The 17,082-nt window shown below is 52.9% G+C and overlaps 1 protein-coding gene across 1 annotated transcript in view; it reads right to left on the reverse strand.

The window, feature by feature from the left end:
• Positions 1-17,082, reverse strand: part of Ttc21a (tetratricopeptide repeat domain 21A) — a 33,389-nt gene that overhangs the window by 10,919 nt on the left and 5,388 nt on the right. Inside the window, exons 5-15 of the mRNA XM_021656534.2 lie at positions 16,204-16,326; positions 15,035-15,192; positions 13,085-13,169; positions 11,459-11,557; positions 10,235-10,427; positions 5,834-5,931; positions 5,518-5,718; positions 4,524-4,653; positions 2,669-2,826; positions 2,272-2,487; positions 110-348 (exon numbers count right to left, since the gene is read on the reverse strand). Coding sequence (XP_021512209.2) covers positions 110-348; positions 2,272-2,487; positions 2,669-2,826; positions 4,524-4,653; positions 5,518-5,718; positions 5,834-5,931; positions 10,235-10,427; positions 11,459-11,557; positions 13,085-13,169; positions 15,035-15,192; positions 16,204-16,326 — 1,700 coding nt within the window. The remainder of the gene's footprint in view (positions 1-109; positions 349-2,271; positions 2,488-2,668; positions 2,827-4,523; positions 4,654-5,517; positions 5,719-5,833; positions 5,932-10,234; positions 10,428-11,458; positions 11,558-13,084; positions 13,170-15,034; positions 15,193-16,203; positions 16,327-17,082) is intronic.

The raw sequence follows: 17,082 nt of genomic DNA on the forward strand, positions 1-17,082 counted from the left end.
GGTCTAAGGCCCTCTGGGGATGCCCTCTGGAGTCCCAGCCGAAGGCACACAGCCTGGGACAGCCCTCCCTCCGAGGCAGCCAGGGGAAAGGTGCTGCAGTAGAGCTTACATGTAGCAGCTGATGTAGAGACGCACGTCCTTGCGGCTGTGCAGGTAGATGCTAGCCATCTTCTCCTTGGCTTCCGTGTAGCATGGCTGCTTGGGTGTGATGCCTCTCAGCATGCTCAGTGCCAGGTCCACGTTGCCTTTGCTCAGAGCCAGGTCCACGTTGGCGACTGTGATGCGCATCTCTTCCGGTGTGCCGCTGAACTCGTTGATGGCATCCTGCATGATCTTGGTGGCCTCATGCTACAACGAGGGGACCAAACAGACCCTCTCTTTGGTGCTCTCTATTACAGGTGACCCAAGCATATTTATGCCACCTTACCCTCCCGTGGGTTGAGCCCAGGGGTGGCCCTGCTGCTCCTGAGCCAACATGGCTTCCAGCCACCTGCAGAGCAGCTGTGGACTGGTCCTTAGAACTCATAGACACTGCTCTCGCCATTGTGCCTTCTCTAACGGGAACAGCCTCCCCCTCCCCCAGGAGCCTAGCTGGGAGGCCAGTCGTGATGATGCACACGTGCAAGCCTAATATCTGAGAGGCTGGGGCGGGCTGAGGAAATGGTCCAGCAGGCAAAGATACTGCTGCCGGGCCAACAACGTGACTTCAATCCACAGGACCAGTATGGTGGAAGGAGGGAGCCAGCTGCCATGATCTGTCCTCTGACCTCCATGCATGTCCTCTCACCTCTGACCTCCACACGTGCACAGGGTGACACGTGTACACCAACGAACACACACACATACATGTAAAATAAGTTAATATCATTTTAAAAGATAAAAGCGAAAACAAACAAAAAACCGAATCAAACAACCAAACACTGTTTGGCGTTTTTTTTTTAGGAAATATTAGCTGGGTGTCGTGGCGCACACCTGTAATCCCAGCACTGGGGAAGCAGAGGCAGGTGGATTTCTGTGGGTTTGAGGCCGGCCTGGTCTACAAATTGAGTCCAGAATAGCCAAGGAAAAAAGGAGAAAAAAATATTTATTTTTATTCCATGTATGAGTCTCTCTCTCTCTCTCTCTGCGTGTGTGTGTGTGTGTGTGTGTGTGTGTGTGTGTGTGTACATGCCTCATGCCTTCAGCAGCCTGAAGAGAGAATTAGACCCTCTGGAAATGGAGTTACAGATGGTTGTGATCTACAATGATGAGGTTGAGAATTGAAACCAGGTCCACTGCAAGAGTAGCAGACCACTACTCTGCAAGAGTAGATGACCACTGAGTCATCTCTTTAGCACACACACACACACATATATATGCATATAAATACATATACATATATAGGCATTTAGAGACAGTGTTTCGCTGCATACTCCTGACTAGCCTGCAGGCCACACTAACCTGAAACTCCAGGAGAGCCCTGTGTCTGTCTTTCCAAAATGGGGTAAAAGGTGTGTGTCCCCATGCTACCTCCCCCCTGCCTCAAGGAGCAAACTTATGTCCTCACACCTGCACAGCAGGCACTTTACAACTGAGCCATCTCCTCAGTCCTGGCTTCCTCAGGCTCATCACAGGTGGAGGCTACAGACCCTGGTCACAGAGATGATCCAAGACAGAGCCTGTCCTGTGAGCTGGCAAGGCTAGGGAGGCCAGGGCATCACACAGACTCCAGCTCCTCCAAGTCTGGCTCTTGCCTCTTGCTTCTTGCAGAGGCAGGAGGATCTCTGTGAGTTTGAGGCCAGCCTGGTCTATACAGTGAGTTCCAGGCCAGCCAATCATACACAGTGAGACCCTGACTCAACCACACCAAACCAAACCAACAAACAAAAGGATTCAAACCACAGCCCAAGTAAACATCAGGCACAGAGCTTGGCTCCCAGGCTGACCTCATGGGGCCTTCAGCATGCCCCAGCCCAAGGGAGGGATGCAAAGCCTCTCTCCCTGTTGTGTGTCTCTCTTGTGTGGTGTGCATGCATGTGTGCAATCGTGTTCCCATTGGCGGGTGGAGGCATGCATGTGCAGGTGCTCAAGCCTGGTTTGTATGCGGGGGAAGAGGTAGGTCTCAAATATCTTCCTTAATTGTTCTCCACTTTATTTACTGAGGTAGGTCTCTTACTGAACCTAAAACTCTCAGGTGAGCTGTAGGTCCTGGCAGTTTGAACCCTGGTCCTCGGGCCTTCCCAGCAAGCACTTTATCCACCGAGCCCTGGCCCCAAGCACAGCATTTCTCACCAGTTCCCCGTTCAGTCGGAGGGCCTCTACGAGCTCCAGCAGGATGGACGCCCGCTCGCTGGGCCGAATGGAGGGGCTTCGGCACTTCCTGCTCTCATCCACCTTCGAGGTGGGCAACTTCATGATCATTTTCAGGGTCTTTATGGCCTCGTCGTAGTCGCCGGTCTTGTTGAGGGCCCTGGCTTTGATGAAGTGGTAGAGGGGGTGGTCTCGGACCTAGGAGCGGCAGAGCAGAGCAGGGTCTAGCTCACCTCTGTGGCTCCTCCAGCAGAGGGAGCCAGTGAGCCAGCACCGCCTGTGGCTCAGCAGAGGGCCTGGGGGATGCTCTCCCCGGTCCCCGCAATGGTCCAGAGTGGGTACAGAGCTGGGTGGGCCCCGGAGTGTGAAGAGTGCCCACCTGGAAGTTGTGGCTGACGCCCAGCTCTAAGCAATGGGAGCACATGGAGAAGTTTCCCTGGGCCAGATAGATCTGGGACATGAGGAGGTGGGCGTCCACGAAGGTGGGGTCCAGCTCCAGGCAGCGCTGCAGGCTGCTTTGGGCATTTTCCAGCTCTCCTAGGAACACAGAACCACATCTGCATCCAGGCATCTCCAGGAGCACCCTGCCCCCAAGCCTGACCCAAGAAGCAGAGGAGAATGGATTTCACAGAAATCTCAACATTGGCACTTTACCCAGTTTTTACATTTTATGTGTGTGTGGTGTGTGTGTGTGCCGGCATGCTAGTGCATGCCAGAGCTTGACACCCAGAGTCATTCCTCAGGAGCTGTTTACCTTGTGCTGAGGCAGGGTCTCTCTGACCTGGAGCTCACCAAGCAGGCCAGGCTGGCCAGCCAGCCAGCTGCAGGGTTCCATCTGCCCATCTCTGCCCCTCTGACACTAGTACTACACCTGGGATTAAACTCAGGTCCCCGTGCTCGAAAGGAAAGCACTTTAACGACTGATGGCACTTTAATTAAATTAAAGCACTTTCATTCCTCTGCCCTGCAAGGTCAGTTAGAAAGTCTAACTTGGGCCGGGCATGGTGGCACACGCCTTTGATTCCCCTAACCCCCACTCCAAACTCGGAAGGCAGAGGCAGCAGGATCTCTGTGTATTTGAGGCCAGCCTGGTCTACACAGTTATTCTAGACAGCCAAGGCTACACAGAAAAACCCTTCTTAGAAAACAAAACAAAGTAAAAAAACAGCAACAACAAAGTCTGACCTGACTCACTATCTGCCTGACCCTGTAAGCTGGTCTTCTGATCCTCGTGTTTTATCTTTATTTTGGTGGTGCTGGCACTCAAACCCAGGACCTCAAGCATGCTAAGTGGGCACCATATGTGCTTGGGCCTTGATGCTGCTTGTGATGTGAGACAAAGTCTTCATTTAAACCCAGGGCAATGGAGGTCTGAACTCCTGACACAGGGAGAATTGGGGGCCTGTGTAAAGCCAGGCTGGCGGTCCTGGGTTGACAGTGGCAGTGTCAGTGAGGGCGCCATGGGTGAGGAGGGGCCCTTCCTCCCTCTGTAGCCTCTCCACAGCTGCCACCTGGAGCCTGGCACCTAGAGCTGCCATCTGGAGGCTACACCTCATTTGGGTCCCAAACTCCCTCATCTTTTCTTGTGTGCTGTGGAAATAGGAGGCAGTTACCATGGCAACCTAAGCACTTGGAGACCTAGCTTTGGTCCCAAACCTGTGCCAGCACCTCTGGGACAGTCCTTCTTCCCTGGCCTTGGACCCAGGAGACCTAAAGCTACGAGTAAGCCTGGCACAGAGAGCCTTGAGGATGGAGACTTAGGAGCCCGCAGATGAGTGAGACCACTCAAGGCTGTGCCAACCGGAGACTCAAAAATAGTCAGTGCTGCAGGCAAGGAGACGGGTTAGGTATGCGTCAGGTGAGGACTCTGTGTCAGAGAGAAAAATGGGCACCCGTGGAATAGTCTTCCCTTCTCTCTGGTGCCTGAGCCGTGACACAGGAAAGGCTGGAAGACCTGGCTGTGGCCTCAGCGACCCTCTGTGGGCCTCGTGCTCTAGGGCCTCAGCGACCCTCTGTGGGCCTCGCGCTCCAGGGCCTCGCTGAGGTGCTCGGCTCATCTGTGTCCTTCTTGGCTTCCTCCATAGCAGCGCCCTGTGATGTTCGTACGTGTGTACGTGTGTACACAGGGGTGTGTGTGTGCCACACACACAGGCGGAGAAGGATCCCGGTAGAAGCCTTTGGATAGAACCGTAGGGCAGAAGTCCCATAGGTGACTGCTAGGACTCACGGCTCACCTGAGAGGAACTTGACCTGAGCCATCACATACAGCGGGTCCATCATGGCTGGGGCCACCTTCACCACAGGGCTCAGGATCATCGCCACTTGTTTAAGGAGTGGAGACACGAGCTGGCCGGGTGACCGGGGCTGTGGGAAGCCCAGGGGATAAATGTGAAGTTCACCTTATTCTCTCTTCTCCTACCTCCTCCTCATTCTAAAAACAATTTCCAGGGCTGGAGAGATGGCTCAGTGGTTAAGAGCACTCTCTGCTCTTCCAACGGACCTGGGTTCCATTCCCAGTGCCCACATGGCAGCTCACAACTGTCTGTAATGCCAATTCCAAGGGATCTGACACCTTCACACTAATGTGCATAAAATAAAAATTAAATAAATTATAAAAAAATCTCCCCTGAGACAGGGTTTCACGTCACCTGTGACGGCCTTGAATTCCCTATGCAGCCAAGGACCATCTTGAACGCTTGCTCCTCCTACCTCTCCCTCCTCAGTGCTGGGACTATCCTTCATGTAAGGACACAGAAAGGTGGGTGGCCCGCATGATGCCCAACCCACACATGGTCCCTGTGCCATGTCTTCAGAAAGGCCTGGGAGCATGTGAGAGACAGGCTTCGGCCTCCCCTGGGACAGGCAACTCTGCTAGAACAGCCTCTGAGGCGTCTGCAGCTTGGAAAGCCCTGGGGTTGGGTTGCCCCTTGCTGGGCAGAGCCCCTGCTTAGCCGAAGCACTGACTTTCATCCGCAGCACCCCGTAGGCTGGCTGCGGGGCAGGAGGATCAGGAGTTCAAGGCTATTCCTGGCTGTGTAGCAGGTTAGAGGGCAGTGGGGCTACAGGAAACCCCATCTCAAAAACAGAACAACAAAGGGACAAGCCCCAGAGGAACACCAGGCTCCTGACTGCTTGCCCGCTGCTCAGTCTGCCCTGGTGCCTCTGTCCTTGTGGGCACTACCCACACCTGTACTTCAGGCCTGTGCCAACAAGAGGGGCTCCCCTTACCTGCTTGGGACAGAAATTCAGATACTCCTTGGCAATGCAGACCAGAAATAGGGGGTCCAGCTTTTCGAAGTACTCAGGGCTCAGGGCCAGGCCCTGCATACCGGAGAAGTGCAGCTCCACGGCCTCCTTCAGGAGCGTGGTGGCCTCCTGCTCCAGCTTTTGCTTCTTAGCTGCCACGAGGGCTTGCAGGAAAACCAGCACCTGTGCAAGAGGCTCGGGGTGAGGCTGGCCCGGGAGCCCAGGCTGGCCCGAGCAGTACGGTGGGCCACTCTGGCTGCCCTCTGCTGGACAGCCATCCTTGCCCATTAGCTCTGACCTCAGACTTCCCAAGGGACTGCTGCACCTCCTTGAGGAACTCAAGCTGGTGGGCAGCCTCGTCCAGCTGGCCCTGTGAGATCTGGCACCAGATGCTCCCTGTGGATGGGGGAGAACACAGCTCAGCAGTCAGCACAGCCAGCCAGCAGCCCTGCAGCCCCGGGGGGGGGGGACAAAGCCAGGGAAGGGAGGGACCCCAGGCTGCATTCTCACATCCTCACAAACTGAAGGACCGTGGTGGAGAGCTAAAGCGGAGAGACAATGATCCCTCCTTCATGTATCAGCTTTAACAATGGCTCCAGTGATAACCGCCATTCACAACTTGGGGTTTAACCCTTCAAACATTTTTCATTCATTCATTCATTCATTCATTCATGCATTTGGGTTTTTTGAGACAGGGTTTCTCTGTGTACTACTGGATGTCTTAGATTTGCTGTGTAGGCAAAGCTGGCCTCGAACTCAGAGAGATCCACCTGCCTCTGCCTCTCAAGTGCTGGGATTACAGGCGTGCACCACCATGCCCGGCCCTTCAGACATTTTTCTACGTATTTGTAATTAATGCACACATAGCTAGCTGGGTACTGTGTGTCTCAAAAAGTAAACAAACAAAAGTACACACAGCAATATGTAACTCAAAGATCTACATTTAGGGGTTCAGGGTACAGCATGCATGAAGCTCTGGGTTCAACTCCCAGCATGGTGACAGACAAAATTGTATGTGTGCATGCACATTCTCTCGCCCTGTTGCACACGTGGAGGGCACTAGGCAGCCAGGAAGAGTCGCTTCTCTCTGAGGTGGGTCCTGGAGACTGGAGACAGAAGTCGGTCATCGGGCTGGCTGGAGGCTATTTATCTACATGGCCATCCTGCTGACCCACTAAGAATCTAAGCATATCCTCCCTTACAGCCTCAGACACAGCTCAGTCTTTACCAGTGTAAAATGTGAAAGGAGGGGCTGGAGAGGGCTCAGCCGGTACAGCAACCGAGGGCTACAACTGCCTGCAACTCCAGCTCCAGGGCATCTGATGCTGACCTCTATGGGCATCTGCTCTCTCTCTCTCTCTCTCTCTCTCTCTCTCTCTCTCTCTCTCTCTCTCTCTCTCTGTATGTGTATCTGTCTGTCTCTGTGTGTGTCTGTGTCTGTTTGTCTGTCTGTCTCTCAGTCTCTCTTTCTCTGTCTCTCTCTGTGTCTGTCTCTCCCTCTCTCACACATGCACACACCAGACCACATCACACAATGCCAAAAGAAAAAAAAAGGAATGACTTCTAATCATACTCTCTTGATTAGTATGGGGAAGGAACATATTTTCATATTTTTAAGTTAGTGACTTTTTAATTATATTGTGAATTTCCTATTCGTAGCCATCTCCCCCTGACTTTTCTTAAAGATTTATTCATTATGTAAACAGTGTTCTGCCTGCACACCAGAAGAGGGCACCAGATCTCACTATAGATGGTTGTGAGCCACCATGTGGTTGCTGAAAATTGAACTCAGGACCTCTGGAAGAGCAACCACTGTTCTTAACCTCTGAGCCTGCTCTCTAGCCACCCACCCCCACCCTCACTTTTCTTTTGGGGTGATTTTCTTTTATGGTGGTAGTGGCCCTCGGGATCGAATGATTAGGAAAACACTCAACTGTGTCTGCCTGTTTATTTTTGTATACTTGGGTAACTAACTTGTTTTTAATTGTTATTACTTTCAAGACTGTGTCCCATGTAGGCTAGGCTGGCCTCCATGTAGCAGGGGATGATCTTGAACTCATGATCCTCCTGCTTCCACTCTTACATGCTGGGGTGACAGGCAAGCACCACCATACCAGCTGACTGTGCCCTTTACTCTTGGCCATAATAGAATCTTCAATGACAAGTCCCAGGCTCTCTGGGGCTTAACTCTGCTCCCAGGAGGCCCCTTGATTTGCATGACCCACTGGACAACCCCACCCTGCACACTGCTTGCACAAGAAGCTCAGAGACTGGCTGCTACACAGCTAAGCTAAGCCAGCACCTCCCCCTGACCTGCCCTCCGGCTCAGCTGAGCTGGGAATCCCGCGTGGAAGTGAAGGGCTGAGCTTGCCCTTGCTAAGATTTGCATGGGCAGACTTTCCACCAGGTTGCTTCCCTCTGGTTGCCTGCTGGGGCTTCCCCTGAAGTGAGGAAGCTGGAAAGGGTGAATGCTTCAGCGGATTTGCCTGTGTGGTGAGCAGTGCCCAGACTCTGCCCTCCACAGCCACAGTTGTATTGACGTCCTCTGGGGCCACACTCTCCTTTCTCCAGTTTTCTGTAAAGTTGGCCTTGGTCCTGGTTTCTGACAGGAATGTTCTCGAAATCCACTTCCTGGATGTGAACTCTCAACCTCGGATGCCCTGGGGCTTGCGTTTCTAGCTTTTCTGGGGGCTCTGCTGTCCTCTGAGACAGGTTCCATGTGGGGTGGGTAACCCTGAACTCAGAACCCTGCCTCAGGCTTCAGAGTGCTGCCATGACGGGCATGGCCCACACCCAGCTTTGGGCTTGAGCTGGTTCATCGCTGCCATGCTGGCTCACAGGTTTCTAGACAAACTTGCAGTCTCAACGTGTTGATGCTGTTTGCCTCTGAGGGTCTTGTCATTTCTGGTTGGCTAAAGGCACCCTTCCCTTTTCTCATGGTTGCAATGGAGTCATCTCTTATGTTTGTTTGTTTGTTTACTGTAGTAGTGGCTACAGAACTGGCTGTTCTAGAGTTCTCTACGTAGGCTGGCCTTGAGCTCACAGAGATTTGCCTGCCTCTGCCTCCTGGCTGGGATGAAGGTCGGGCGCCACCACATCCAGCCTGGCGTCATCTTTTAAGAGTGCCTGCAGGGCTGGCAAGAGCACTCAGCAGGTGAAGGAGCTTGTCGTGTAGGCCTGGTGGCCTGAGTTTCATTCCATGGATCCACATAAAAGGGAAGAAGAGAATCAAGGCTGTCCTCTGATCTCCATACGTGTGCCATGGCTTGCACACATGCCCCTGGGCAGACACACACATTAACAAATAATGCCAACATTTAGAGGCAGGAGAGGGTCTGTTCAAGGCCTTTTCAGGTGTATAGGATTGAGGTCAGCCCGTGCCACAGAAGATCTCTCTATATGAAAATAAAGCAATAGATTTTCCTGGGTGTGAAGGCCAGCCGAACATGAACAGAAAGCTCTAGCTGCTCTAGCAACTACACTGTATCTCAGAGACTGGAGCTCAGAAAAGGGACCTCAGCACTCAGCTTCCTCGGCCTCAGGAGACAGTGATCTTCAGAACACATGCAAATGAGAGCTGGCTGTTTAAAGAAGGTATAGAAAAGGGCAAGGATGCTGGTTGGGAATAAAGGGAAAGGGGGCTGGTGATGTCGATTAATTCTTAGAGTGCTTGTTCACCATGTGCAAAGCCCTGGGTTCAAAATCTAGCATCAGCCAGATGTGGCGGTGGGGGCCTTTCAGACCACTGAGTTCAAGGCTAGCCTGGTGTGCAGAGTGAGTTTCAGGACAGCCAGGGCCAAACAGAGAAATCCTGTCTCAAAAACCAAACCAAACCAAACAAACCAAAAAACCACAACAGCCACCCAGCACCTTGTAAACAGGGCAGGTGGCACACACCTGTGACCCCAACACCGTGTAAACAGGGCAGGTGGCACACACCTGTGACCCCAGCACCGTGTAAACAGGGCAGGTAGCGTACACCTGGGATTCTAGCACTTGACGGTAGAGGCAGGGATATCAGAAGTTCAGTGCTACCCTTGGCTACACAGTCAATTCCAGGCTAGCCTGGGATACAGGAGACCTGGTCTCGAAAACCAACAAACAAACACATGAACCCTGGGTGCATTGGTACATGCTGGCAATTCCAGCATTTAGAAGGCGGAAGCAGAAAGACAGGTGGTTCAAGGGTGACACAGGTAAGAGCCTGTCTGAAAAAGCAAAAACCAAAAACCCTATCAACTGAAAAATGGAGCTTCTACTGTGACGGGGCCATAGCAAGACTGTTCAGAAAGGTGAATGTGTGCTAATTTAAAAGAAGAAGTAGGGCTTCTGGAAAGGTGTTTTGCACTTACACAGAGGACAAAGGAAGTTACCAGGCTAGACAGGAAGGAAACCCCTCAGAGGGTGTGCACACAGAGGCTGCATGTGTGTGAGGGGTGGAGAAGGATGTCTCCACTTCTGGCCTGCGGGGGTGGAGATGGGGCAGGGCCGCCAGCATGAGCCCCGGACCACGAGTCTTCCCGTGAGGTAGGATGCGGGGGATGCATGGGTCAGTGTGGGTTGTCACAATTAGTCCTGGGCCGTCCATCTGTATTGGCAGGCTCACAGGAAGACCTCGTGTGCAGCGCCCCCTAAACTCACACGCACTCTGGAGGGACCCTGCTGGCTGCCACCCCCGCCGTGCCCAGCCTTCAGAGACCTGCCAAGGCAGACAGCCTGTTCTCCTCCAGCTTCATGGCCTCCCTGTACCACAGACTTGCTTCCTTCACTTGCTGCTGCAGGATGAAGAGGTAGCCAAGCTCCGTGGCCACAAGGGCACAGGCAGGTGCGGTCATGAAGATGCGCTCCATGAAGCCGCTCACAAGGCGCTGGATGGCCTGGTGCCTCCCACACTGCCAAGAGTGGACACAGGGAAATGGAGAGTCTAGTCAGCCCAGCCTGCTGGGGTGAAGACACGTCAGAAGTGGGGGGCACTTCAGCAGAGCCCAGGAGGTTCCTGGGACTCTAGGGAGCTGGGTGTGGCAGCTAGCTACCCGTCCCCAGGACCCTGCCTCCAGCCATAGGGTCTTCTGGATACTCCCTCCGTGGGCCGCAGGAACTGATTTTAGTGGCTATCAACAAGCTGTTTTGTTTCTGTGACAGAATCTCCTGTAGCCCAGGCTGGCCTTGAACTTGCCATTTATCTGAGGCTGGCCTTGAACTCTCTATCCTCTTACCTCTGCATCTGAAGTGCTGGGATCCCAAGTGTATATTCCCACTCTCAGCTTCCTACCAGGAGGTGTTTTGCTTTTGTTTGTTTTTAGCTAAAGCCTGTTGGAAAGCTATTTGAGTTTGTTAATGTGAAGTGGCTGCCATGAGCCATGTCCCAGGCCACATGAGGACAGTGCTGAGAAACGCAGACACACACATGGAGGGGGTATAGAAAGAAGGTATAGAAAAGGGCAAGGAAAAAAAAAAAAGAAAAGAAAAGGGCAAGGATGCCCAGTTTGGCCTTAGTTTTTTCTGAACCTTGCTTGGGAGTGAAACCTTGCTCTGTTTGGCCCTTCGATGTCAGAGGCCCATACGGATTGTGGTTACTACCTCAAGAAGAATATGGACCAGGGTCAGGTGGTGTGGTTCTGCATAGCAGATGCAGCGGTACCTTCTCCTCCAGTAGGGCCACAGCTCTAAAGCCCTTCAGACCCCATCTCCCTGGTCACTGTAGCACCTCCTAGGGGCGCCTGGTGGAGGACATGTGGCCACATGTGGCTGCTGTCAGCTGGACAGGGGCAAAGGCTGCAGCATGTGCTACCCAGGCCGAAGGTCCAGGCTTGAGGGGGAGGGGCAAGAACAGGGGTTGGGTGCCCAGAGCATAAAGGGAAGCCAAGGCCTTCTCAGGGGTGGAGAATGGGTGAGGGGAGGTCAGAAATGGCCACCTCCTTACCAGCCTGCTGATTACAATGATCTTCTTGAGGTGGAGGCTTGGATTCAGGGGTTCCTGGGTCTCTAGTGCCTTGATGAGGTTCTTGACACGATCAGTAGCCTGCAGGGACAACAGAAGTGTGTGTGTGTGTGTGTGTGTGTGTGTGTGTGAGTGTGTGTGTATGATGTGTGTGTGTGTGTGTGTGTGTGTGTGTGTGTGTGTGTAGTGTGGTGTGTAGTGTGGTGTGTGTGTGTGTGTGTGTGTGTGTGATGTGGTGTGGTGTGTGTGTGTGTGTGTGTGCTCGAGGCACAGTTTAGTGGGCTGGGTGCCTGCCTAGCAAGCACAAAGCCCTGAGTTCCGCCGCATAAATCCAAGCATGGTGGTGCATGCCTGTCATCCCAGCACTCTCCCGGGATGCCCTGCCCCTTGCCCTGAGCATGGAGGAACTGCCCTGCCAGACCCACCCAGGCAGAAGCCACTGCTGGAGGCTGGAGGCAGCCCCGAGTGGACCACACCCGAGTCCTCAGGTCTCCTCTCACATGTGCCTGTCTTTCTAGGGGCCCTGCTACAGTTCTCTAAGTGAATGTCGCCACCCAGAAGCCCTGGCACAGCAGAAGAAGGGTCATGAAGTCTGGCCAAGCACTCTGAGGTCACCCAGCCACCCAGGCAACTCCGAAGCTTCAGCTCTGTGCTGGGGCCTCCTGCCCACACCACTCCAGGGAGCCTGGGATTCTCCGGTGCAAAGCTTTGTCAAAAGAGAAGCCCAGGGCCACGGGAGGAGGCTCAGCGGGAAAGCCTGACTTCTTGGTCTCTACCTGGGACCCACACGGGAGAGGAGAAGGCTGAGCACCTTGCAGGTTACCCTCTGACCTCTACACATTTGTGTGTGTGCTCCCTCTCATCTCTTTCTCCCCTCCCCTCTCTCATTTCTACCCTGGATTGAGAGAGAGCAAGAAGAGAGAAAGGGAGAGAAAGGGGAGGGGGAGAGGCCCCGCTGAGGCTGTTCTCCTCAGTAAGATAGGGTTAGAACTGGGCAGCCAGGCTAGGGCATTTGGAGGGGGGTCCCAGAGCCTGAGGCTCTGAGGGGTGAAGACAGGGCCTGAGATGCTGACCCTGCTTTTATCGTGACCCTGCTGATGCCAGGCCTGACAAAGGTCTGTCCAGGAGCGGAAACAGTCTGTGCTCTTGTTTCCCCCAGAGACGATGCCAGGGCCTTTTTCAAGGGGTTTCCCTTGAAAAACAGTGTGGACTGTTCCTCTATTTTACCCCAACTCAGAAACCTACTGCCTCAGAGCTCTGCAGATGGAAGGAACCTGAATGTCCTTCCTCCTGCTGTGACCCTTTTAGAGTCTGCTTTGTGGGGCTCAGCAAAGGATGATATATTTCCCGTCACTCAAAAGGCAGAGCTGGGGCTAGAGTTTGGGTACAATAGATTCCTCTTTTATCATATTTGTTCAATGCTCAACTTTTGAGTCAGTCTCCCTTTCCCCTGTCTCTGTCTCTCCCTCTGTCTCTCTGTCTCTGTCTGTCTGTCTCTCTTTGGGGGGACAGGGTCTTGACCTGAACTCATAGCTGATCGTCCTGCCTCAGCCTCTTGGGGTTGCAGATGTGTTCTTGGATGAACGCCTGAGTCTTGAGGTGACTTACTCTGTCCGCGTTTCCTTCTCTCACGAGCTCGTGCACAGCTAGAATTTGCCAGGCATCAATGTTGCTTTCATCTTTTTCAAGGATTCTGAAATAGGAAGAGAAGTCACATGAACTGAGTATTCACAGTGCAGCCAGGACAGGGTATTAGAAAGATCTGATAACCTTTTAACATCCATTCCTAGTTCTTAGTTTTATTTTATTTGTTCTTAATTTATTATTTTTAAAATTTCATGTGCATTGATGTTTTGCCTGCCTGTATATCTGTGTGAGGGTGTCAGATCCCCTGGAACTGGAGTTACAGACAGTTGTGAGCTGCCATGTGGGTTCTGGGAACTGAACCTGGGTCCTCTGGAAGAGCAGCCAGAGTTCTTAACTGCTGAGCCGTCTCTTTCATGCTCTCTGTCTCTCTGTCTCTCTGGACCAGGGTTTCATGCTCCCCAGACTGTGTCTGAACTTGTCACTCAGGCTGGCCTCAAACTCCTCCTGTTCCTACCATCAGAGCTGAAATTACAGGTGTATGCCACCACACTTAGCTCGGGCCTGCTCAAGTTAAGAGACAAAACTGTGACGAAATAGGTGTGACCAGCACTGAAAGAAGTCCAGCCAGGGCTAACGATTCTGACAGCTCTGGGAACCCCAAGGCAGGAGCTCTTGCTGTTTTTTTCTATTTGGAAGCTGAAACCACAAAGCAACACACACACACACACTCACACGAAAGGAGGGGAGAGAGAGAGAGCGCCCCTTATCTCATAGTTTTAAAAACTGAAATTGAGGGGCCGGAGTGATGGCTCAGTGGTTAAGGATGATGGCTGCTCTTGCAGAGGGCCTGGATTTGATTCCAGCACCACAGAGTGGCTCACCACCATCTGTAACTCTAGTTCCATGGGATCTGATGCGCTCTTTGACCTCAGGCATCAGGCATGCGTGTAGCGCACACACACAATCACAGCACCTGTTCATACAGAACAAAAGCAACAGCAGCTGCTCCCCACACTGTCATCTTGCCTCATTGCCCTGTCCCTTCTCTTCCTCACTCTAGTCACGGCCCAGGATGACACAGTGAGTGAGCGTTCAGCTTGCAGCCCTTACTTCCCTGTTTCCCGAGCCAGCCCTGTCACCGCCCATGGCTCCTTTATCCATTCTGTGCCCTCCACAGTGAAACGAGAGCCAGGTGGGAGGCAGAGGCAGGCGGATCTCTGTGAGTTCAAGGCCAGCCTGGTCTACAAAGCGTGTCCAGGAGAGCCAGGGATGTTACACAGAGAAACCCTGTCTTGAAAACCCGGGAAAAAGAAAAGATTAAACAGCAACAAAAATCAAGAACCTGAGCCTAGTGAGAGTGCTCAGCAGGTGAGCATTTGACAAGCCTGAAGACTTGAGTTATATCCTGGGACCCATACAGAGGAAGGGGAGAAGGGACTCCGGAAGGTTGTCCTCTGACCTCTGCACACACATTGATGATGACAGTGATAATAAATAAGTAAGCAACAAAACAAAACAGGCAAGTGTTTTTTGCCTGTTTAATTATAAGTGCCGTGTAATTCCAGCACTTGGTAGGCTGAGGCAGGAGGATTGCCATAGGTTTGAGGCCAGCCTGTGCTATACAGTTAGCGTTCCAGGACAACTTAGACCATAGAGTAAGATCCTTTCTCAAACCCATACCAATCCAAACCAAAGCACCCTGGAAAATGGGCCAGTCATGGTGGTCTTGAGTCTATAATCACAGCTACTTGGGAGGCTGAGGCAGGAGGATCACAGACTGCCTGGGCTGCAGTATGTGTTCAAGGCCAGCCTGGGCAACTTAGAACCTGACTCAAAATAAAATTTTGAAAGGGCTGAGGTTCTAGCTCTGTGGTAGAGTGCTTGGGTAACTTACACAAGGCCCTGGGTTCCATCCCTAGCAACCCCCAGAATACTTAAAAGGGAGGGCCAGGCAAGCGGCACGTCCCTCACCTCTGTCCAGTTTCTATCGTCTGGTCCCAATCCTGCCGAGCCAGGAACAGCCTCATCTTCAGGATTAAGGCCGGCAGGAAGTTCCCCCAGGCCACAGTGACCTGGTTCACCACCTCCAGGGCCCCGGAGAAGTTCTGCTGTGTCTTGAAGTATGTTGCCTATGGGGGGGGGCCCAAGAAGAATTTCTATCAGTGATGCCCGGACAGGTTCAGCCTCAGAGGCTGAAGGTCAGGGTGGTCAGTGCAACCCAAAGGCCCAAAGTTTAACTGTGGGGCCTACCTGACAGGCAGGCTGGGAAGCTGCTGACTCTGTGACTAGGGATGGTGGCCTCTGCAGCCCAGTGTCAGTCACAGTTCCCAGGGGCGTCCTAAGGGCTAGAGCAGGACTTCTAAAAAGGCTAAAGGCCTGGGGAGGTAGCTCACTTGGTAGAGCCCTTGCAAGTGGTATCTCTGCTCCCTACTTTCCCTCTCCTGTGACTCAATAATTATGTAAGGACAGAGACACAGAAGAATATAAGAGAGCAGTTTTCTTCTCTCAAAGATTGAGTCAATGAGGGTCATAAAAGAAAAAAGAATTTCATTCAAATTAAGATCAGAAAATTCAAAACGTGCAAAGTGTATGCCTCCCTTTTCCTGTGGCCATTAAGTAACTTGAACAAGTGGGGAGAGATTGGAGGGAAGGAGAGGAGTGAAAATCTGAGGCGCAGAAGAGGGACAGAGAGTGAGATCAAGAAAGAGGCCGAGAGGGAAGAGTCAGAGGTAAGCCTGACACAGCCCTGGCAGAAGGAAGAAGTGCTGCCTGGTCACTCCCACTCTTGTCCAACCCAGCATTTGAGAGGTGAAGGCAGAAGGATCAGGAGCTCAAGTCTAGCCTTGGCTACATACTGAGTACAAGGCCAGCCCTCGGTACATGAGTGCCTATTCTCAAAACACCAAATGGGCGAGGGCTAAAGCTCAGTGGCAGAACACTTGCCTAGCATGTGCAAAAGCCCTGGGCTCAATTCCCTGGCACTCAAAACAACACAAAACAACAAAGCGGGAAGGAGTGGGCCCTGGCCTGCTCTGGCCTGGGGTTGCTTGCTGGCCCTTTCAGATGCGGCAAGCCTGAGTTTGCCGGCATGCCTCTAGCTCCGGTGACCGGCTGGGACACCTTCACTTCCGCCCACCCACCTTGCCCATGAGCCCCAGCACATCTTTTGTGTCCTGGGTTCCTTGTTCCAGGTACTTGATGGATTTCTTCACAACATGGGGCTTATTGGTCGTGAGGTCCACCCAGCCTTTGAGCACGTAGCCCTGGGAGAGAACAAGGGGAAAAGTGAGTCCTGCCCAGCCTGTACCCAAATTGGCTCGTGTCCCACTTCCACATCTCCACATCCCCCTGCGGGCAGGATCCTGTGAGATGCCTCTGCCAGGCGGTGCCCCCTGCCTGCACCGCCCGGGACACCCTGCCACCTCTCACCTTCCGAATCGGGCCTCACACATCTGGTAAAGGGCTTGGTTACAGCTCAGCCTGGGGTCTCCCCACCTCATCCCAGGGGTCCCCCTTTTCTGCATCCCACCACTCTCCATGGCGCTCCATCACTCCTTTCTAGGGTGTCCCCATCTCCCCATGGACTGGCCCCTGCAGTCAGGTTAACAAGACTGGAGCTTGGTTAGGGCCTCTTCTGGCCTCTGCACTTCTCCAACCTGCATACAGCTTCCTCCAGATATGTGGAGGGCTGGGCCTGGGGGGGTGCGGGCCACCATATGGGTTCCGGAGTTCAAACTCAGGTCATCAGGCTTGGCAGCAAGTGTCTTCGGCTACTGAGCCATCTTGCCAGCCAAATCGTCTGATTTTTCTATATGTCAGCAATAATTCAAGGTGTTTAAAATATAATGTGGAGGGGGGTACTCAAGAGATGCTTTCAGGGGTTGAGAACATTGGCCTGCTCTTCTAGAGGACCCTGGTTGGATTCCCAGCACCCACACAGTCACTTACAACCATCTGTAACTCTAGTTCCAGGCATTTAGCACACATGTGGTACACAGACATATATGCATGGAAAATGC

Source organism: Meriones unguiculatus, chromosome 6 (genome assembly GCF_030254825.1).
Source record: "Meriones unguiculatus strain TT.TT164.6M chromosome 6, Bangor_MerUng_6.1, whole genome shotgun sequence".
NCBI classification, from domain to species: Eukaryota; Metazoa; Chordata; class Mammalia; order Rodentia; family Muridae; genus Meriones; species Meriones unguiculatus.